The sequence below is a fragment of the Perca flavescens genome, chromosome 11, assembly GCF_004354835.1.
Source record: "Perca flavescens isolate YP-PL-M2 chromosome 11, PFLA_1.0, whole genome shotgun sequence".
NCBI classification, from domain to species: domain Eukaryota; kingdom Metazoa; phylum Chordata; class Actinopteri; order Perciformes; family Percidae; genus Perca; species Perca flavescens.
In genome coordinates, this window is record NC_041341.1 from 37,276,907 (window position 1) to 37,301,595 (window position 24,689).

At 42.3% G+C, this 24,689-nt stretch overlaps 1 protein-coding gene across 1 annotated transcript; it reads left to right on the forward strand.

Annotated features, from left to right (window-relative positions):
• LOC114563701 (high affinity cGMP-specific 3',5'-cyclic phosphodiesterase 9A) lies at window positions 1-24,125 on the forward strand. Its single transcript, XM_028590493.1, is given in 15 exon segments — window positions 1-88; window positions 1,484-1,645; window positions 1,733-1,784; window positions 2,032-2,134; window positions 2,975-3,117; window positions 3,220-3,283; window positions 5,773-5,946; window positions 6,441-6,563; window positions 8,367-8,459; window positions 8,625-8,692; window positions 8,800-8,902; window positions 22,364-22,468; window positions 22,782-22,928; window positions 23,273-23,395; window positions 24,054-24,125. Coding segments are annotated over 15 exon segments (1,620 nt in total).
• Window positions 24,126-24,689: the final 564 nt, after the last annotated feature.

Below are 24,689 nucleotides of genomic sequence, written 5' to 3' on the forward strand. Positions count from 1 at the left end.
ATGGCAACAAAAATCATCTACTTCACAGTGAATGGAAGACAAGAGCGGGCTGAGTTCCCAGTGGATTGCCCTGCGCAGGATGTTAAAGGTAGGAGCAGATAATAATGTGACTATTTAAAGTTCACTTTATATTAGAAAATAATTGTAAATTGTGTGTCGGACTGCATACACATACACACACATGTACAATTATAGTGTTTGAAAAATTGTCTGCATGAGTAACATGATCCATTTTCTTGCACACTTACCAAACTTCTCCCATGTTTACCATGATTTTACACTTATTGAAATAAGGTAAAGAGAATGTAAATTCCTGATTTGTTAGTGTGAGTTGCTTTTACTGAAGACAGACACATGTTCCAACAGCTTCTTTTGTAAACCAAACAAGAAAAAAACCTTGATTAGATCAGCCATGAAGCAGATGAAAGAATTGTATGTCTGTTATGGAGGTTGTGTAAGCTACAGACGATGCAGCTGCCACTGACATCTCCTCACTTGTTACATAGGTTACAGGCCTTGTCTAGCATTGGCCTCACAAGTTCTACATGTTATATCTGTATGTTATAATATTAATGAGCATCAGGTTTTTTTTAGCATTAGTTGTATTTTGTAGTTAAAAAAGTTCAGAATCAGTATCAGAAATCAGAAAAGGTTTTATTGGAATTTCCCTCGGTAAAAGGTTCATACATAAACAAACAAACAAACAAACACGAATATGAAATTGATTGGAGTAACTAACTGTAGAGTCTGCGTGCCTCTGTGTCAGTCTTATATAAAAGTAGTACCACGTTCAAACAAAGCCAGCACACTTTATAAAAAGCTCATAAGCAGTGACTAAATGCTTTTGTCATTTGCCAATGCTTATAGATCAGTTGTAAGCCATTATCAAGAACAATATTTGGGTTGCCAAGTTATGGAAAAATCTCTTTGGCCTATATCTTTATCCTTTATATTTGGTATTTATGCAAATAAATGTATTGATATTGGTGTGAAAGAGTCCGATCACGATTGGTCTGTGGTTCGTATCCATCTACTGGCTTGACCTCTGTGAGTAGAATCTGACAGCAGTGGCGAGCGCTCAGAGAACAAAGTGGTACGAAGCAGGGTTCAGTTCACAATGTTCTGAAGGTTTAATGAGACACACAAGGATATATACATTTTCTAACAATCGCTCCATTCCCTAGATGATGTGAGAGTACCGATAAGAAAGAGGCACCAGAGGAAGCGAGGACTGATTCAACGTGTTCACACAGATAAATCTTCAGAAAGGACAACAGTGTCACAATTTATGATACAAATTTATGAGACCAATTAAAACAGACGAGAGAGGCTTTGTTCAGAGTTTTCACAGAATGGAATGTTACATATTCACTACAGATATAATATTGGTTATCCATTAATACTAAGTTGTTGAAAAAAAATGGAAGTTTAAAATGATTTCTCAGGTCATAGTTTGAAATTAACGGTGAGCCGTTGTATGCAGATCTGTTCCGCGCTGCAGCTGAGGCAGGACCCCATGACATCCTGAAGCTGTACAACCCCAGAGGCAACATCGTCAACATCTCCTTGAGTCTGGAGCCCAACAGCCCAAACTCCCGCTACAAGCTGGAGGTTGTGGCCGCCGACTGCAACAGTGAGCCGTTAGGTATCTGTAACTTTGCACCATGGGAATTGCAGTGCCTCGGTTTAGCAGAAAATGGTTGACGGTCTCCCTCTTCTCTTGTCATTTCAGGTGCGGAAATTGCTGGTGCGCTAGGATTTGACCTCTTCTCCATGGAGAAAAGGTAGGCATGCTGGGAAATAAGAAATCAAGACATACTTAACACTATTCTTGAGTAAATATATGATTCATATTCTGTATAATGTGAAAAAGTCAATAAAACAAATTAGTTTTTGTGAAGAGTCAGAGTTTTGGCATCTGGGTGCATTCAATGCAAGATAGGCAGGACTTTGAGACTTTGAACAACATAGACCAAAGATATCTGAATGTGTAATGATTTAACACATCTCACTGATGGTGTGTGACCTCAGGCTGCAGGGCCTGGAGAAGAAAATCCTGATGGAGGCCAGTGAGACTCCTGCAGTAGTGTATGAGATGAAGAAACAGGTGGATTCATTCCGGGAGAAACTAGAGGTATGGACAAAGTACTCTGTGGCTTTAAAGCTACTCTGGAAATTTGGGGAGATAGCATGGTAGCTTTTTCTGTTTTAAGAAGAAGAAACTATATTATTCGTCACATACAATCATACAGTACAATGTAGTGAAATTCAATCTCTGCATTTAACCCATTCTGTGGAGAGCCACATACAGTGTATGGGGAGCAACTTGGGGTTCAGTGTCTTGCTCAAGGATACTTTGACATGTGGCCGAAGGAGCCTGGGATCGAACGATCTCGTGGTTGAGGGCCTACCCGCTCTACCTCTGATCCACAGCAACCAATATGATAATACAACGGCATAATCATCTGCATAGGGAGGTTTTTAATCCTCATCAGAAAAAGAAACATTACTGACCTGGAGGCAACTGTCAGAAAAAGGTGTTTGTTTCTTATAAAGTGGGATGTTATTATCACAAAAAGCCTACAGTCAAATTGTGCATTAGCATACTTGAGTTGCCTTGTATTTTAAAAGTTGCACTCATCAATATATTTTGTATGAATGATGAATTAAATGACTATGTGTAATGTCAAAGGGGTTGCTCATAGTAATGACTCCAGAGAGAATTATCACCTGACTCCTCAGTTCCCTCAGCTCTGCGGAGCTTTTTGCTCTATTACTTTGGTTTGCTGCATGGGCTAAAAACTCTGCTCATCAACCTTGTTTCCAGCATTAGCAGCCAGCTGTTTTCAGATCATTTGTAATCCCTGACCGATTTGTTGAAGGGCCAGTGGGAATTTGATGTGATGAAGGATGTGTTGCTTGCTCTAACCTCCAGCTCTATGCTGATTGGATTAAATCCCCGATACCTTTTCAGAGTGTGGAGCATCTGAGCTGGCTGGGGTTGTTTAAAGACCTGTCAGATGGAACACACAAGCCCTCCCCGTTCTACCACAAGAGAACCCTGCATAAAACCAGGAAGGAGTGTGAGCACGTACGGGAAAAGTATCTTCAAATGAGGCACGTTCACATGCAAAACTCACTGAAAACGACTGCCATCCATACAGTATATTATGTTTTAATATCTAGTAATCATTAATGCTTATGTTGTAACCTTTGCAGCTCCCTGCAGGTGTCCGAAGAAGTGAAGCAGTTCTTAAAGACCCCAACCTTTGATAACTGGTGAGTTAAATGTAGTCTATATCCACAGCGTTCCACTCCAAGGATTGTTCCGTTGCCAAGGAAATTCCGCTGGATGTCCTTCTTTTCGGCCGGATGTCTGTTACCTTCCTCTTTCTTTGTGTTGGCATTCTAAACTCTGGTGGATTTCTGAGGACTATGGTTAACTGCTCCTCAGATCTCTGCAGGGTAAGTTTTCTGTTGAACAACTAAAACTACTTTTGAACATACACACGTTCCACCAAAACAAGTTCCTTCCCAAGCCTATTTTGCAGAGACATTGTGTTCGACCAAGACAATTATGATTACAGAAATGTCAATATTCAGGAATGTTGTGTGGACTAGCCAGACCTTCCTCCGCAGCGCTGTGCAGGAAGGTCTGACTATGCGAGACCAGGTTCAATGTGACCAGTATGAATCTGGAGATGGTCTAATGCAGTCGTTCGTAGGCCCCCCCCTGGTGGTCTGCGAGTAGATTTGGTAGATATCATGTTTTTAATTTAAAATTCAAAACAGTTTTTCAAGCTGTCTGCCAGCAACTCCAAGGCCTACTAGTGAGGTGCATGGATGTGATGTTTTCAATATTAAATAAACTCATACAGTATATCAATTCAAACATTATTTGAATTGGTTTTTTTGCTGTGTTGTCAGACTTCAGCCATGAAGCCCACCATTTTCCAACAATGTCTCCAATTTATGTCACAAATGATTAGTGTGACGTGAAAGAAATACGGAGGAATACAGTTTATGGTTACTGTCAACTGACAAGATGGTTCCATAGCTTAAGACAGACATTGCTTGCCTGATGTCTCAGCATAAGCACCACCATTCTTCCTTATTAAGGCAACAGAGACGAGTGAGTAAGCTATATCTAAAAACTGTCATTTAATGTTGCTGTGATTTGTAATATACTGCTGAAGTAGGATTCTTACTGTTTTTACAGATATTTTGGCAGGTAGATGGTCTGTGAGTTTTTCTTTTATTGGGTTTTATTGGGTTGCACTGTACTAATGTCCCCTGCAGCATCAGTTTTTCTGGGTGTCTTTGTGCCTGTGTCATCATCACAAACAGACAACCTGTTTCCTCAGAGTACAGACAGTGAGCCAGGCGGTTGACTAATGACAGTCTTGCCTAACGAGCACCTCTCATGCTCTTGTGAAGAGGATGGAAGACAACACCCTTTTCTTCTGATCGACACACTCATCTCAATATGAATAGGCCTGCCAAGGGCTCACAAATCAAAACGGTCTTCATAACCGGGCTTAATCAACAAACCATGTTTTGAAGTGAGCTCCATGGAGAGGAAGGCGTGCTGCATTCAGTGGTCATCTTTTCATTTGTCGAAAGGCTTTTATAGCACATCCACAATGACGGTGATGGATAAATATGTAGTTATGCAGGTTACAGAATGAGAAGTGAAGCTTGGGGTGCCACATAATCATAATAAATTACCGGACTCCTTTAAACCATGATAAAACATGCTTTTCTTTGCTTATGTGCGCATACATGTATTATAAAGGATAAGGGTAACCAAAATTAACAATGTTTTAGTCTATTTTTCACTAAAGCCATTCGTACTGAACATATACAACTTTAAAAAATATATTATTTTTTAAAGGCTCAGCATTTTCCTAAAACAGCTGGGTAATGTAGTATTTAGCAAACATTACTCAAACAGAAGTGAATAGCGTATTTTTAGGGGAATATTTTCAGCGATGGATTCATACACATGTGTGTGGTTAGTTTTTCCCACAGTAGAACAGTGAAAGTGGGAGATAGAATATACCGAAGTGTATGTGTGTGTTCATGGTAATAAAAGTGTGCTCATTAATGTGTTTTTAGTAGATTTTGGACAACAACATAGCTCCATGGCACAGAGGAAGAAGATATGTCAGGCTTTGGATACACAATATTTGTTTGTAGATAAAGATATTTCCAGCCTTGTCCATTAAATGACAACTTTTGTTTATATATATTTGCATATATGCTATATACTAGAAAACTACAAAGGTGAGATTTATTGTTAATCGAAAGTTGTTTTTAAAACGGCCAACCTTTACAGGACCTTTATGGGAGACATGATGTTAATACAGTGTATACGCACGCACACACACACACACACACACACACACACACACACACACACACACACACACACACACACCGTTTAATGCTAAAAGAGAGGATTTTGGTGAGGTTGGTCTGGAAGCCCTTTGCTAATTAACTATGGCATCACTATGCTGTTGAGACAGAATCAATAATAAGACAAAATATCAATTTGACCATTTTTTTAGGTGAGACACCTTCATTAACCCATTTGTTTTTTACCTCATCAGCATTAGAGTAATATCAGTAATATTTGTAGATTTGTAGTTTTAGGTCCAAAAGAAAGTCATACACTCAAAGTGCCCTCACATGGTGTTGTGTATTTTGTGTGTGTGTGTGTGTGTGTGTGTGTGTGTGTGTGTGTGTGTGTGTGTGTGTGTGTGTGGGCAGTGGGAGGACGCAGAGATCATGGTGCTCTTGCAGGTCATGTACACAGATTTAGATTTCATAGCGGCCTTCAACATTGAGCCTGAAGTACTGCAACAGTTCCTGTTTGAGGTCTATCGAAGATACAACAACATCCCTTTCCACAACTTCAAGCACTGCTTCTGTGTTACCCAGATGGTGAGTGTGTGTGTGTGGAGTGTGTGTGTTGGAGTGTGTGTTGGAGTGACGGTTTATCTGGGCAAATCATGGACAGACAAATTTTGCTGTAATCATAAAATCGTGCACTTATGCTATAATCGTGACGGTTAATTAGTGAAGGACATCTGGCTCTCAGGGTGGAGAGGGGACTCAAATCACTGCTCTAAAACAACCTTTATACGTACACGTTGCACCAAAACGAGTTCCTTCCCGAGGCTAATTTGCAGAGGCACAGTTGCTACGTCCGGTGCTTAGCACCACCCAAGACGATTGTGATTGGGTTACCAGAGCATGTTTTTCTCCCATCCCGGAATGCTGTGTGGACTAGCCAGACCTTCCTACCTGTGGAGGAAGGTCTGGTAATGCAACACTAATCATTTTCATTATAGTAGATGTCGGCCTTCTTTATTCCACATTATCTACATCACACATCTCCATTTCCTATTCTGTAATTCTTCTTTATCTCTGAGCAGATGTATGGTTTGATCTGGCTGACTGACCTGAAGAGTAAGATGGACAGCATCGACCTGCTGATCATGCTCACCTCTGCAGTCTGCCACGATCTCGACCACACAGGATACAACAATGCCTATCAGGTATATGGAATCCCCTCTCCCCTGTGCACCTGCCGACAACAATTCCTTGGTGAGCCACAACCAAAGCCGTCATTCTGGAAGATACACACTGCTGAAGCCTCATACTAACTTCAGCTGAATGCCTCAAATGCCTTTTTACACAGAAGTTTGTGGGTTTTGTGCCATCTCTTACATTGCAATTGCTTTAAAGGGGACATTTTGTGCTCATTTTCAGGTTCATGCTTTGTATTTTGGGTTTCTAATAGAACATGGTTACATACTTTAATGTTTAAAAAAATATAATCTTTTTTTCATACTGTCTGTATGAATATACCTGTATTCACCCTGTGTCTGAAACGCTCCACACACCACACACCAACTCGATTATCGGCCGAGGTCAGTGACTCGAGTCTGTTCGGTGTGTTCCATGCCGTCGTCAGTCGGAGGAGCCGTTGGCATTCATTTGGGCCGATTTGACTTGTTGAATCGGCCAGTGGGCAGTTGGACTCAATGACTAATCTGATTGGTGGAGTGCTAACCTGGAAATGACGAGCGGGATGAGCGTGACGAACGCCTCTCAAAATCTGACGAAAATCTTTTAAACTGACCTTTGTCGATCTGAAATGAAGACAGATTCAGCAACTGCATGGCCTATTTCTCGCTTAAAATGTTTTCAGAAACACGTTTCGGTGAACTATTTTCATAAAATACGAGATCTGATGAGCCACCATTATGATCTGGCTTTGAAATTTGGGAGAAGCCAGACCCACGTTACGCGTTCGTCCAATCGGCTGCCGGTTTTCATTTTTTGAGTGAAAATACAGATTAGCGGCGCCTGCTGTTATGGAGATGTATTACGTCTCACGCACAGAACGTACGCTCGAGTCGGCGTCGCTTCGGTGTGTTCCGAGGCACTTTTTGGACCAACTCGGGGAGGGCAGTCAGTCCGACTGCCTTTTCTGCCGACGGTCGGCCGTTGGGGTGGTGTGTCAGAGCCTCCCAGTCTTCTCTGATCTCTGGTCAATGTTTCAGTGTCAGTGTCTATCACATCTGCGCTCTCTGCACCGTCATTGCAGCCGGGGAATGACCGTAACGGCACTTTTGCGTCACTTTCTACCTATATATAGTATAGTTGTGACATCACAAACGTACGAAAGTCCTGAAGGCTCGTTTAAAGACACAGTTTCTGAAAACAGGCTGTGAGTATTTATTTGTGGACTGAGCGTTTTGATACTATTACAGTATTTATATAGCACCTAGACCTGGTTTATAAATCATCTTTACAAAATGGGACCTTTAAGAAGGGATTTTTTCACTGCTAGCATAGGAACAATTACTCCGACAAATAACACTTTCGTGGGCATGTGAGCATTGTATTAGATGAATAAAACAAATCTACTCCATAAATCTGGTTATCCAATCATTCTGACCCCTCAGTAGAGGGGGACTTTTTACAGTGGAAACTCTAGTAGTTTTGGTGATTTTACCGCAATTCCTTGCATCAGCAACATAAATGCGATACTTATGCAATACTAATACATTTGTGATAGCTTAAATTGTCCAGTTATAGCGACTAAAATATAATGATACTTGTTTAGCTTACATACAGCATCTGACACCAGCCCATAATATACCCTCACAGTGTTTACAGTCTGTTGTATTTGACCTTTTTGCTGCTCAATCCTATTTTCCAACAGCATATTATATTATTAATCTCATTTTAATTTAAAAACACTTACTCAAGTTGCATAAAAAAAACGTGGAATTTGAATCCAGTATCCTGTCCCTTGCTTCAGCATCCCCTAATGTCTGACCATCTTTCAGATAAATGCTCGGACTGAACTTGCTCTCCGCTACAATGACATCTCTCCCCTGGAGAACCACCACTGTGCTGTAGCTTTTGAGATTCTGGAGAAGGTAAGTATGACAATCGCTGTTTGTTTGAAACTTTTTGCCCAAGCTGCCATGAAATAGTACATTTTAGTTTAAGGATTTGAATTAAAGAACAGGGGCTATCGTCATGAGATGGAGCTGTGATCGATGCAGTCAGTGACAATAAACAGAGGGTTTTCTGTTTTGTAGACAGAGAGCAACATCTTCAGAAATGTGTCCATGGATCAATACAAACGGATAAGGGAAGGGATCATCAAGTGAGATCATCTTTCTGATTCTCTTAGCTTCTTCGTGCACATTTTTCTCAAGTTATTAGGAAATGATAGCACAACAGCATATGGTTTGTATTCTGTTGTAATTGCAGATGCATTCTGGCCACTGACATGACAAGGCACAATGAGATTCTCAACAAGTTCAAGTCCATCCTGCCAGCTTTTGACTTCAACAACAGGGACCACAGGGATGTGGTAAGAGGAAAGCAAAAGACACTGGTGATTACCGCTTGTAATCTGTATATTCCTGAATTCTGGAATAATATGCTGTCACCAAACATATTTTGTTTTAATAGAAGGTCTGCGGAAGCAGATATTCCATGGATTTTAAACAAATTTAGAAAAATGTAACTAAAACTCAGAACGCTAACACTTCTCCACCCCAAGTAGACATTCAGCTAAATTAGGCAGATTTTCAGTCTGCTGAATTCTGTCAAAAAACGTCAGTCGGACTGACTGCTAGTTTGGGTGGTTTCATTTTCTTTAGCCTGTGACCTAACAGGTAAATTAGCTCTCCAAGCTAACATTAGTGAACGTGTTGACAAATGAAAGCATCAAATATGTGTTTTAGATGAAGGAGTTGAGAGTAGATCCAGTTGTTCCTCATCCCTGTTTTAGCACCGTTAAATTGTATGTATGGGATGCTTCCTGCTTCTTACAGTGCAGACGCTTTGCTGCTTGCTTTTGCCTCTGCTTGCATACTTCTGCTGATAATCTTGCTTTCCCTCTGAGAGAAACTATGAGCAACGGCTCTGGATACTTATAAATCACTGGACTATACTGGACTATACATTTTTTTTATAGGCATAATAGGCTATTGCCATTTTTCAACATTTTTCTGCGTGAGCATGGCCTACAAATAGCTCAAGCCTGTCAAAGTGACTGTAGCTAAAGCTAATTAGCAGCAAGATGCCTTCCTTCTCCATGGAGGACTACTACAAACTCCTTCAGAAGATTGCAGTTCTGGAAACCAAAATTTACCGGTTAGAATTAAACGTGGAAGTGTTAAGAATATCTAAAATACGTGTTCGTTCTGATTTCTGGAGGAAGGAGGAGAAGGAGAGGTCGAATTGAAAGTTAACTAAAAGGTTTAATAAAACAACATGAAAACGACAGTCAAAACACAATTAAACATAAAACATGAAAACACTGCAGCTGACAGCGGACTGAATCCATGCTTCTCCTTTTAGAGTCACATAAAAACAGTCCTGTGACATTCCCCGGATCATACATTTATTCCTCTACATCTGGGTGGTTTCTCAAATGAAATCTTCCCCTATTGGTCAGATGTCTCTCAAAAGAAAAATTGTATGTTCCTGAGGCTACACCCGGTCACAGGATCTTACTGAGACGGTGTCAATTGTTTCCAAACTACAGCAATACTCGTTCTTTGTCTTAATCACGTCTGGCTCAACTGGCAATGGCTCTCAAAGTTGTTTAAACAATAAGTCTTTCTAGCGCTTTTACATTTATGCTAAATCAGCAATGACCTAATCAATTCTTTAGAAGCTACAGACGGTGTGAGCCAGACCAATGCTAATCAGTGTAGTTATTTGATTAGATCTAGCAAGTACATTGTTTTCAAAACATAAGCCGGATTTTAACTTTTTAACTTCAACAGAAGTGAACAGATCTTGTGGAAATGACACCACTTTACCACTGAACCAAAACAATGGACAAAAGCATGCTAACACACGGCTAACTAGCACCAGCAAGACCACAAACAAACAGGAGAGCTGTGGAACGGATAATAAATCAACAAGTGGTAGTCCTCCCTGGAACTCTTTTGGTGCAAAGCCTAAGAGTAAATCATTTTCCTGGGAATTGAGAGGACAACTAACGGGCAGAGCACAGCGCCCTGAGATTTGTGATTCGACCGGCTGGCCTGCATTACCACCCAGGCAGAGTGCCTCTTCAACCCCTGTACTTAGCAGGACACAGCCGTGGACAGCTGCAAAAGGGAAAAACCGCAACAAAATGCCTCCCCAACAACTGAGTGTGCAGGTGGAGAACAGATTTGCTCCTCTGCTGCAGGACCCTGGACATAACCTGGATTGCGTCTCACCGTCACACAGCAGGGTAAGGACTGAGAGCAATTCTAAAATTAAAAAACTACAGAGAAAGCTAACGACTGGGCCCCAAACTCTGATTGTGGGTGACTCTGTTGTAAAAGATATCAAAAGCAGTAAAAACACCAAAATACTCTGTTATCCCAAAGACATGGTGTCTGACTTGGCCCAAAGAATCACAGATATCGTAGCAGCACACCCAACTACTAAGAACATTATACTGCATATAGGGTCAAATGATGTTGTAAAGCAAGAGTCTGAAGTGCTGAAACGTGAGTTTATGGATCTGCTGAACACAGTCAGCTCCATAAATGTGAACGTGTTTATCAGTGGCCCTATACCGCCAGTCAGAATAGGAGCTGAGAGATTCAGCAGACTGCTGGCACTGAACACATGGCTTTCAACTGCATGTACCGACCATTCTCTGCAGTTCATTGACAATTTTAACATTTTCTGGGACCGCAGACATCTTTTTAAAGGAGACAGACTCTTACTTAACAAGATAGGAGTAAAGCTGTTCACCTCTAGCCTACTTTACTCTCTGCACCACCCATCTGCTCCCTTGGCCAAGGACACGAGACAAGATACATCAACACAAACAAAACAAGAGGAAGACACAACAAAGTGCGGCAGTGATCCACCACAGCCCCCACCTGAGCAAGGATTTGACCATGGGAGACTACAGAGCGGAGACAAGAAATATCAACTCCCCTGTTCTCCTATCCAACACTCCTCAAACCCCCTTACCAACCCCGACGAGAACTCATCGCCCTCCCCATTCCATAGGAGACCAAAGAGCGGAGATGAGAAATCTCAATCCCCATTCTCACCTGTCCAACACTACTCAAACTCCTTTAACAACCATGACGCCTTTGAGGACGTCTTTGAGGATGAGTCGCTCTCTCCTCTTTCCCCCATCCCCATGTTGTATGGAGTTATATTCCTATCTTTATTCAAGAGCGCATTCTTTCAATTTGACAGCATTTCTCACTGATATTACGTTCAGATTTTGTAATAATTTCCCTCAAAACCTTGCTCTCACACTCAAATGGTCATGCTCGCGCTTGGATTTTCTCTGCTTGTGCTCAAACTTTGTGCTCAAACTTTGTGCTCGGACTCAGAGATTTCCTGCTCTCAGCTTTGAACCTTCTCCTCGCACTCAGCCTGATTCTGCGCGCTTGCAAATCTGCTGCTCTCGGATCTCTTGTGCGCTTGGATTTTTCTGTGTTACAACCATAGACAGTATATAATGGACCAATAGACCCCGTTGCTCTGGACGGAGACCAGTGAAAGCTATTAGAAGCACTTTTCCGGTGATGGCCAGCTTTACTGCGCAGCCTCCAACTGAGAGAATGTGACGCGAGCAACGTGTCTGAAAGTTATAAGTCTTCTGGTAGCTGTGCCGAGAGAAATCTCAATCATTCCCAATCTTACAGATTCGGAGACTGTAGGTGTATGTAAGGAGATAACATAGACACAGGCTAATTATTGATCACTAACATGCTAGTTTACATTAGTAATTAAACCTAAACATCTCATGTAAGTCGAAACTGCCTGCGAGCTTCTCCTGTACTATACGGTAATTCCTCTACTATGCGACAGTAAGTCACTTGGTTATGACACAATCGTTAGCCTATTTTTACAAAAACGTCTGCTACGGAGCCATAACGTGAGGTACAAGGTAATGGAGCCTTTTATACATTGTCGTGTTTCTTTGGAACTAAACAACGGACAAATAGAGTCTTTAAACGCTTCTGATGTAAAGTTATTCGCAGTCAAGTGACGTAAAAAAAAAATGTCGGTCAGCGGAATGCTAACAGGAGGTAATGGCCAGTTAGCAACAAAATGGCGCCATGATGGCTCGAGTTCTGAAGCGAAGCTTACCCCCTTGGTTACAACACTATCAAAATTCCACAACCAATAGAATGCCAGGTGTAGTGTTGACCAATGAAATGATCCCTGCCCCGTTGAGGGTGCGTTTGTTTTATGTGAGAACATCCGTTGCGGCCGGCTCCTCTGTAACCATGGGTCTGTAACCCAAGTTTATTTAACCCCGCCGTCCATCGCTTTATTATTAGTATATGTCAATAATGTGCACAGAATGGTCGACGGTCTTTCACCTGCACCCATCAGGAAATGGGGGAAAGCTTTGAAGTGGGACATATCAAGTTACGTAGCTACACAACTATGAGGGTGAGTAACATAAATTAAGCACATAGCATATGGCACTAGCCATAGCTAGCCTAGCTTGATGTCCGTAAACAAATAGCTTTTCTTTATATCGGTAGTTTAGCTAGCTAGATAGATTGAACGACATACTGTATGACGGACAGTATGTGTGTATTTACAACTGGTATTTAATGACCCCACTTTGTAATTTGTCCTCGTTTGGTTAACCATGTTCCTGGGGATTTGGCTAATTTCAAACATGCTAACATACAGCCTAGCTTGATGTCCGTAAACAAATAGATTTTTCTTTATAGTTTAGCTAGATTGAACAACATATTACCGACAGTATGTGTATTTTTCCTCGTTTGGTTAACCTCTCCTTCCTGGAGATTTTGCTAATTTAATGTTAGAGCCAATACTAAAACCTAAACTGTAATATAACTGAAAGAACACCAGAAACTGGATTGTTTGTGTTCGTTTTTGCATCACTGTTGTGTGTTGTTCATCAGAATTTAGTCTTCATTTCTTCATATAACATTAGTTTGAAAATGATGGATTCATATCAGTCTGTATAAAACGTTGTAATGTTAAGTACAATGTTATCACTATAATAAAAACAGATCTAGAATAATTTGCTCCTTAAATAGCAGTTTTTTTTTAATGAATACAAAGCAAACCGAACAGAAAAAACAAGCATTTTCTTTTCTTTTCTTTTCTTCCAGTTGAGAATGAAGGGCTCGACCAATGCTGCATCATAGCAGCAGAGTCTTATCACAGGCCCATGAAAGCTAGAAGTCACCCTGCTGCTCCAGATCTACCTACTGTATGACTGGCTACAGACTACAACCATCTGCAACATCATCAACAGCTGCAATTAAAGTCTCTTGGGGTCATATGGGACTCGGTTGTTCTCCATACTGCATCGTACACTTTATTATTTTTCTGTTTTGTTATATTAGTAGTCTACAGACAACACTAAGTATAATTACTTAATCACAGTATATATTATTCTGGTGTACACTGTTGATGTGACTCACTGCTATTGATTATTCGTCACTTTAGCTTGCTACTACCTCATAACTTTTCCTTAATTGCTCTTGTTTAGCTAATTTATTTTCTACTAGTTATATATACCTCCTATTTAATTCAATTATTCTATAACTTGTGTTGCAATACCTGAATTATCCCTCTTGTGAACACTAGGCTTATCTTATCTTTATTTTAGTTTATATAATAACCCTGCTCACAAACTCACCTGTACCTTGGTCATCAGTTTGCCAATATCAATGTTCCTGCTACAGTAAATCCTACAGGCAAAGTGTACTGCTTCACAGGAGTATGAACCATACGCTTTTTAGGTTTTGTGTCAAATATTGTGCAGTTGGTTATGAATTACTTATTGTTTTGACAAGGTAAATTAAAGCTGTTGAACAACCTGCAAGTGTCCACTCTGGTAAATTTAATTATACTGTTTTTAGATTTAGATTACAGAAAATGAAAAACCTATTTGCCTTGATAAGGGTTTTAATTTGTTGCAAGTATGAACATGGCTTTAATAATCTTATTGCTCTGAAAAACCACAATGATTTAAGAAATATAAGTGATACTTAACATTTATTAATTGATTGTTTATGTGTGCAGACATTACAGGCACCTATTTATGTAAGCAGAGAACAAAATAGTTTGTTCTCTCTTTTATCACTTGGATTATGCAGGTGATGGTGCAGAAACGGGTGAAGTCCTTGTAGATCTCTGGCACTTTGAGGACAGACCGATCCAGCAACTCTCCACTGTTGTCTTTGTATAGTGTGCTCCTATTTAAAACCAATTCATAGACATCAACACATAAGGTATTAGGTGTACATAGCTTTCTTTAACATCATTACTATTATTACTTACCTTACCTTCTCTTCTCTGCTTTGGATGTGTGGACATCACAGTAATTGTCTCTCTTGGGCCTTGTTGTGCACCCTGTGAATTTAAGCAAGAAAGAAATAAGTGTATGTAACATGATTTTACAATTAAATTATTATCAGACTTGCCAACGTACTTGGTTTGTGCCACTAATGCCTGCCCTCTGCACACAGGTGAGTACAGGGGGAACCAATGGGATTTTGCGTTTGGAGTAATGTACTGACTGGAACAACACAGTAGTGTGGCTGTACAACACTGGTCCATGCACACGGTGCAGCTCAACAGGGGTACTTCAGCCCCACCTGGAAGAAGGGAAACTGAAACAAAATACTTGTTTTTTTTCTGTTCAATTTGCTTTGTATTGATTTCATAAGGGTAAAAATAAATAACTGCTATTTTAAATAGTGTTTTATTATAGGAGTGGAATTGTACTTACAACTTTCTATACAGATATATATATATATATATATATATATATATATATATATATATATATATATATATATATATATTGTTATTGTTAAGTTCTCCGTGAACCATCACCTTATCGTGGTGGAGAGGTTTGTGTGTCTCTGTGAACCTGAGGGCTGTGTTGTCTGGAGCTTTGTGCTCCTTTTAGGGTCTCCCAAGGCAAAGTGGTCTCAGGTGAGGGGCCAGACAAAGAATGGTTCAAAAACCCCAATGAAAAAGCTAAGCAGAGATGGAGTGACCCTGCCCGGAGGAAGCCCGGGGCCCCGCTGGGAGCCAGGCCCAGACGGTGGGCTCGCCGGCGAGCGCCTGGTGGCCGGGTTTGCCACGGAGCCCGCCGGGCACAGCCCGAACAAGCTACGTGGCAACTCCCTCTCCATCCCATGGGCCCACCACCTGTGGGAGGAACCGTTGGGGTCGGGTGCGATGCCACATGGGTGGCAGTGAAGGTCAGGGGCCTCGACGGACCAGACCCGGGCAGCAGACGCTGGCTCTGGGGACGTGGAACGTCACCTCTCTGTGGGGAAGGAGCCGGAACTGGTGCGGGAGGTGGAGCGCTACCGTTAGATCTGGTGGGGCTTACCTCTACGCACAGTCTTGGTTCTGGAACCATACTCCTGGATAGGGGTTGGACTCTTTTCTTCTCCGGAGTTGCCCAGGGTGTGAGGCGCCGGGCGGGTGTGGGGATACTCACAAGCCCCGGCTGAGCGCCGCTGTGTTGGAGTTTACCCCGTGGACGAGAGGGTCGCCTCCCTCGCCTGCGGGTTGTGGGGGAAAACTCTGACTGTTGTTTGTGCATATGCACCAAACAGGAGTTCGGAGTATTCGGCCTTCTTGGAGACCTTGACTGGAGTCCTGCATGGGGCTCCAGTGGGGGACTCCATTGTTCTGCTGGGGACTTCAACGCACACGTGGGCAATGATGGAGACACCTGGAGAGGCGTGATTGGGAGGAACGGCCTCCTGATCTAAACCAGAGTGGTTGTTTGTTGTTGGACTTCTGTGCTAGTCATGGATTGTCTATAACGAACACCATGTTCGAACATAGGGATGCTCATAAGTGTACCTGGTACCAGAGCACCCTAGGCCGAGGTCAATGATCGATTTCATAATCGTTTCATCTGATCTGAGGCCGTATGTTTTGGACACTCGGGTGAAGAGAGGGGCAGAGCTGTCAACCGATCACCATCTGGTGGTGAGTTGGGTCAGAGGGTGGGGAAGACTCTGGACAGACCTGGTAAGCCCAAACGTGTAGTGCGGGTAAATTGGGAACGTCTGGAGGAGGCCCCTGTCCAACAGACTTTCAACTCACACCTCCGGGCGGAGCTTTTCGTGCATCCCTGTGGAGGCTGGGGGCATTGAACCCGAGTGGACAATGTTCAAAGTTTCCATTGCTGAAGCTGCGGCGAGGAGCTGTGGTCTTAGGGTCTTAGGTGCCTCAAGGGGCGGTAACCCACGAACACCGTGGTGGACAACGGTGGTCAGGGAAGCCGTCCGACTGAAGAAGGAGTCTTTCCGGGATATGTTATCCCGGAGGACTCGGAGGCAGTTGCAGGGTACCGAAGGGCCCGAAGGGCTGCAGCCTCTGCCGTGAAAGAGGCAAAGCAGCGGGTGTGGGAGAAGTTTGGAGAAGACATGGAGAAGGACTTTCGGTCGGCACCAAAGTGCTTCTGGAAAACTGTTCGCCACCTCAGGAGGGGGGGGGAACCATCCAAGCTGTGTACAGTAAGGATGGGACACTGTTGACCTCAACTGAGGAGGTAATAGGGCGGTGGAAGGAGCACTTTGAGGAACTCCTGAATCCGACTAATACGCCCTCTATGTTAGAGGCAGAGCTGGAGGATAATGGGGGATTGTCGCCGATTTCCCAGGCGGAAGTCACTGATGTAGTCAAACAACTACACAGTGGCAAAGCCCCGGGATTGATGAGATCCGTCCAGAAATGCTCAAGGCTCTGGGTGTGGAGGGGCTGTCCTGGTTGACACGCCTTTTCAACATTGCGTGGAAGTCTGGGACGGTGCCAAAGGAGTGGCAGACTGGGGTGGTGGTTCCCCTTTTAAAAGGGGGACCAGAGGGTGTGTGCCAATTATAGGGGTATCACACTTCTCAGCCTCCCTGGTAAAGTCTACTCCAAGGTGCTGGAAAGGAGGGTTCGCCAATAGTCGAACCTCGGGTTGAGGAGGAACAATGCGGATTCCGTCCCTGGTCGTGGAACAACGGACCAGCTCTTCACTCTCGCAAGGATCCTGGAGGGAGCCTGGGAGTATGCCCAACCGGTCTACATGTGTTTTGTGGATTTGGAGAAGGCGTATGACCGGGTCCCCCGGGAGATACTGTGGGAGGTGCTGCGGGAGTATGGGGTGAGGGGGTCTCTTCTCAAGGCCATCCAATCTCTGTACAACCAAAGCGAGAGCTGTGTCCGGGTTCTCGGTAGTAAGTCGGACTCGTTTCAGGTGAGGGTTGGCCTCCGCCAGGGCTGCGCTTTGTCACCAATCCTGTTTGTAGTATTTATGGACAGGATATCGAGGCGTAGTCGGGGTGGGGAGGGGTTGCAGTTTGGTGGGCTGGGGATCTCATTGCTGCTCTTTGCAGATGATGTGGTCCTGATGGCATCATCGGCCTGCGACCTTCAGCACTCACTGGATCGGTTCGCAACCGAGTGTGAAGCGGTTGGGATGAGGATCAGCACCTCTAAATCTGAGGCCATGGTTCTCAGCAGGAAACCGATGGAATGCCTTCTCCAGGTAGGGAATGAGTCCTTACCCCAAGTGAAGGAGTTCAAGTACCTTGGGGTTGTGTTCGCGAGTGAGGGGACAATGGAGCGGGAGATTGGTCGGAGAATCGGGCGCAGCGGGTGCGGTATTGCATTCAATCTATCGCACCGTTGTGACGAAAAAGAGAGCTTAGCCAGAAGGCAAAGCTCTCGATCTACCGGTCAGTTTTCGTTCCTACCCTCACCTATGGTCATGAAGGCTGGGTCATGACCGAAAGAACGAGATCCAGGGTACAAGCGGCTGAAATGGGTTTCCTCAGGAGGGTGGCTGGCGTCTCCCTTAGAGATAGGGTGAGAAGCTCAGTCATCCGTGAGGAGCTCGGAGTAGAGCCGCTGCTCTTTGCGTCGAAAGGAGCCAGTTGAGGTGGTTCGGGCATCTGGTAAGGATGCCCCTGGGCGCCTCCCTAGGGAGGTGTTCCAGGCACGCCCAGCTGGGAGGAGGCCTCGGGAAGACCCAGGACTAGGTGGAGGGATTATATCTCCAACCTGGCCTGGGAACGCCGGGATCCCCAGTCGGAGCTGGTTAATGTTGCTCGGGAAAGGGAAGTTTGGGGTCCCCTGCTGGAGCTGCTCCCCCCGCGACCCGACACCGGATAAGCGGACGAAGATGGATGGATGGATGGATGGATTGTTAAATTAATGTTATAAGAATTTAGAACATCTGAAAAACATGCAACAGTGATGTAAAAACTGATACAAACAATCCAGTTTCTTTTGTTTTTCAGTTATATTACAGTTTAGGTTTTACAATTGCCTCTAACATGTCTGAAATTAGCCAAATCCCCAGGAACATGGTTAACCAAACGAGGACAAATTACAAAGTGGGGTCATTAAATACCAGTTGTAAATACACACATGCGGTCTCCATGGTAAGCCCCCTCCATCTCTACAGCTCTAACCAAGGGTCTTTGAACCAAATTTGAAGCACTTGTTCCTATCTCATTAAAGTTTAATATAACTTATAATATAAGTTTAAGACAAGCCTGGGCCCTGCGTATCAGATTCTTCCACAATTTATGTTGTGATAGGTAATAGAAAAAGAATAACGAATAAGCACTTAACAGCAAACTTTGCAAACTTAGCATCCATTCCTCGTCAGCCACAGTCGGTCACAAAAAATGAAAACACACTAACACTAGCCCTACTCAACGTCAGGTCCTTGGTAGGAAAATCATTTTTAATCAATGATTTTATTATTAAGCACAATCTTGATTTTATGTTTTTAACTGAAACCTGGTTGGACCATAATAACAGTGATGCTGTTCTCATTGAGTCAGCCCCCCCTAACTTCAGTTTTATGAGTGAGAATAGAGTGAATAAGAAAGGAGGTGGGGTCGCCATTTTGTTTAATGACTCATTCCAATGTACGCAATTATCTTATGGAAATTTTGCTTCTTTTGAATATGTGGCTCTTCAGCTAAGATCCTCCCCTCAAGCTATACTTATAAATATCTACAGGCCACCTAAATACTGTGCAAACTTCTTTGACAATTTTAATGAACTGCTGTCTATAATCTGTATTAACTTTTACCGTGTAATTATTGCTGGTGATTTTAACATTCATGTTGACAACCCCCAGGACCGAGGGACCAAAGAACTATGTTGTATTTTTGAGAGCTATGGACTGACTCAGCATGTGACACAGCCCACGCACAATAAGGGGCACACTCTGGACTTGATTATCTCCAAGGGTCTGAACATTTCCAAGGTTGTGGTGACTGATGTTGCTCTCTCTGATCATTCCTGTGTTTTCTTTAACGGCACTATCTCGGTGCCCAAAAGTGTTCAAAAAAAGTTAATCAGAAAACGGTATATCACTGAAAACACCAGTGAATCATTCATTCAGCTTTTCTCCTCTACACCCACCCTCACTGGGGCCTCAGTCACTGAGCTTGTAGATAATTTCAACTGTAAAATTACGAATGTTATTGATGCTATTGCTCCCACTAAGGTCAAAGCTGTCTCTGGTAAGAAAATATCTCCATGGAGAAATTTTGTAGTGGTGAGAACAGAAAAAAGAGAGTGTCGAAAAGCTGAATGTAGTTGGCAAAAATCTAATCTCCAGGTCCACTATAACATCTATAAAGAGAGACTTCGCATTTATAATTTGGAACTAAGGAATGCAAGGCGGTCCTATTTCTCTGACATTATCGCCAGAAACAATAATAATTCACGTGCTTTGTTTGCTACTGTTGATAGATTAACAAACCCTCCAGTACCAGTAGCATCTGAACTGTTGTCTACCAAGGCTTGCAATGACTTTGCCTCCTTCTTCACAGACAAAATTCAGAAAATTAGAAAAACAGTCAGTGCTTCCACATCAAGTACAGGATATGTGTTGTCACAGTGTTCACACAAAACAAAATCAAATATGACAGAATTTCATGCGATCAGCCATAACAACCTGGAAGACATTATACAACATCTGAAAACCTCCTCTTGTTGCCTTGATATTCTACCAACGGGTGTTTTCAAAAGTGTTTCGAATTGTTTGGCTTCTGATCTTCTAAATATTGTAAATACATCTCTGCTCTCAGGTATCTTTCCACAGGCCCTGAAAACGGCAGTCATCAAGCCACTCCTTAAAAAGAACAATCTAGACACGACACTAATGAGCAACTATAGGCCAATATCAAACCTTCCATTTTTAAGCAAAATCATAGAAAAAGCGTTTTTTCAACAACTCAACCTTTTCTTATCACTCAACAATAGTTTTGATGCCTTCCAGTCAAGTTTTCGACCACACCACAGCACCGAGACGGCTCTTGTTAAAGTCTTTAATGACATCCACTTAAACACAGATAGTGGCAAAATTTCAGTCTTAGTATTACTTGATCTCAATGCTGCATTTGATACAGTCGACCACAACATATTACTTGACCGATTGGAAAACTGGGTTGGTCTTTCTGGCTCAGTACTAAAGTGGTTTGAATCCTATTTAAAGAATAGGGACTACTTTGTGTCTATAGGTAATTATACATCTGAGCATACAAATATGACGTGCCGAGTTCCCCAAGGCTCAGTTCTGGGGCCTCTTCTGTTCAACATCTACATGCTTCCACTGGCTCAGATTATGGAAAACAACAAAATAAGTTACCATAGTTATGCGGATGACACACAAATTTACATAACCTTATTGCCAGGGAATTATAGCCCAATACAACAACTGAATATGTGCATTGAACAAATTAACGACTGGATGTGCCATAACTTTCTTAAATTAAATGAAGAAAAACTGAGGTGGTTGTTTTTGGAGCAAAAGAGGAACGATTAAAGGTCAGCACTCAGCTTCAAACGACAATGTTAAAAACAACAGACAAAGCCAGAAATCTTGGGGTAGTCATGGACTCAGACCTGAATTTTAAAAGTCACATTAAGACAATTACAAAATCAGCCTATTATCACCTTAAAATATATCAAGGGTTAAAGGACTTATGTCCCAGCAGGATTTGGAAAAACTTGTCCATGCTTTTATCTTCAGTAGACTTGACTACTGTAACGGTGTCTTTATAAATAATCAGACAACTGCAGCTGATTCAGAACGCTGCTGCTCGAGTCCTCACTAAAACCAAGAAAGTGGATCACATCACTCCAGTACTGAAGTCTTTACACTGGCTTCCAGTGCCTCAAAGAATTGATTTTAAAATACTTTTGCTGGTTTACAAATCACTAAATGGTTTAGGGCCAAAATACATTTCTGATCTGCTACTACACTATGACCCACCCAGACCTCTCAGGTCGTCTGGGACAGGTCTACTTGTTGTTCCCAGAGTCAGAACTAAACAGGGGGAAGCAGCGTTCAGTTTTTATGCTCCACATATCTGGAACAAACTCCCAGAAAACTGCAGGTCCGCTGCAACTCTCAGTTCTTTTAAATCCAGGCTGAAGACATATCTTTTTAATGTTGCCTTTCTTTAAATAAGCTATTTTTAACTGCTCTTTCTTTAAAATTCTTATACTGCACTGTACATTTTATTCTTGTCTTTTAATGATATTAAATTGTTGTTAATTGTTTTAATGCTTTGAAATTGTTTTTAATTGTTTTCTAACTGTTTTTAATGTTTCATGTTTCATGTAAAGCACTTTGAATTGCCTTGTTGCTGAAATGTGCTATACAAATAAAGCTGCCTTGCCTTGCCTTGCAGGAGTTTTATACCTAGAAGTTATTGTAAACAAACATAGTGATTGGGCCTATACCTTTGTCTTCCTCTCAAAATGAATGTGTAGCTGTCTACTATCTGATTTTTCCCTGCTGTGTATGCAGCTGATGATGATTCTGATCAAAGTGAGCGACATATCCAATGAGGCGCGGCCCATGGAGGTGGCTGAGCCCTGGTTGGACTGTCTTCTGCAGGAATTCTACAACCAGGTAACTGATGTTCATAATGTGGCAACACCTATAGATATAGATATAGATATATAGATATATAGATATCTATCTATATATATATCTATATATATATATACATATATATCTATATATATATATATATACATAGATATAGATAGATAGATATTATAGAGGATTGTCTGACCTTTTTGGTCAACTAAATGTATTTTATTCTACTAATTCAAAACTTTATGACACCCAGCCTAAATTATGGGCAAGTTACACAATCCAGCAATGCTAAACGTAATTAATATAGCTATTAATTCCAACTGTGTTGTCTGTCTGACCTCAGAGTGATGTGGAGAAGTTGGAGGGTCTTCCAGTCACCCCCTTCATGGATCGGGACAAAGTAACCAAGCCGTCATCCCAAACAGGCTTCATCAGATTTGTCCTTCTGCCTCTCTTCATCGAGCTGGCCAACCTTTTCCCCTGCCTGGAGGTCATTTATTTTAAAAGATTCACAAATGCCCAGTAAATTAACCTAACCCTAAGCAATAGGTGTCACGTTTTCAGGCAGTTACAGGTTTGAACGGGTGAAAACAGAGGAGGAGACAAGGAGGCAATAGCGAGAGTTTGAATGATTTATTGACCAAAAATAAACGTCAATAAACAGCCTGATCATGTCTGCTAATACCCAAATGGAAATTAATGGAATTATCTGTTGAAATGGATTTTGGTTTTGGACTTTTGTTTGTGCATTGAAATTATACTTGATATGTTGGTGAGTGGCTCTGGAAAGCTTTGGGGTGGAATTTTATCATTTCTTCATTCTTCATTCTGCAGCATCACATCATCGACCCGGTACGGAAGGCTCTTGATTACTACACAGAGATGGAGAAAGCATTAGAGAGGGAGAAACAGAACCGGGCTCAGAGTGAGAATGCAGCCAAGAGTAAGGAGACGACTGTGGGCCCACAGAGCCCAGCTGACAGCCACACAGACGCTGGACATGAAGCCTCACAACCAGATGCACAGTCAACTGCTGGACAGTGCCTATCTTAGGCATCCTATATCAATATTGTATTACTTTAGATTGATTTAAATGTATTTGAACCATCTACATTTGTATGTTTTACTTTTTTGCTTAATGGGCTAAGCACATGTACTGTATGCTGTTCTAATCCGTTTTGTTTGTAGTTTTGGTGTATGCGGTATTTAATGTACAACCCGAATTCCAGAAAAGTTGGGACGTTTTTTTAAATTTTAATAAAATGAAAACTAAAAGACTTTCAAATCACCTGAGCCAATGTTGTATTCACAATAGAACATAGATAACATGGCAAATGTTTAAACTGAGACATTTTACAATTTTATGCACAAAATGAGCAGATTTCTGCTACAGGTCTCAAAATAGTTGGCACGGGGCATGTTTACCATGGTGTGGCATCTCCTTTTCTTTTCAAAACAGTTTGAAGACGTCTGGGCATTGAGGCTATGAGTTGCTGGAGTTTTGGTGTCTGAATTTGGTCCCATTCTTGCCTTATATAGATTTCCAGCTGCTGAAGAGTTCGTGGTCGTCTTTGACGTATTTTTTGTTTAATGATGCGCCAAATGTTCTCTATAGGTGACAGATCTGGACTGCAGGCAGGCCAGTTCAGCACCCGGACTCTTCTACGACGAAGCCATGCTGTTGTAATAGCTGCAGTATGTGGTTTTGCATTGTCCTGCTGAAATATACAAGGCCTTCCCTGAAATAGACGTCGTTTGGAGGGAAGCATATGTTGCTCTAAAACCTTTATATACCTTTCAGCATTCACAGAGCCTTCCAAAACATGCAAGCTGCCCATACTGTATGCACTTATGCACCCCCATACCATCAGAGATGCTGGCTTTTGAACTGAATGCTGATAACATGCTGGAAGGTCTCCCTCCTCTTTAGCCCGGAGGACATGGCGTCCGTGATTTCCAACAAGAATGTCAAATTTGGACTCGTCTGACCATAGAACACTATTCCACTTTGAAATAGTCCATTTTAAATGAGCCTTGGCCCACAGGACACGACGGCGCTTCTGGACCATGTTCACATATGGCTTCCTTTTTGCATGATAGAGCTTTAGTTGGCATCTGCTGATGGCACGGCGGATTGTGTTTACCGACAGTGGTTTCTGGAAGTATTCCTGGGCCCATTATTAATGTCATTGACACAATCATGCCGATGAGTGATGCAGTGTCGTCTGAGGGCCCGAAGACCATGGGCATC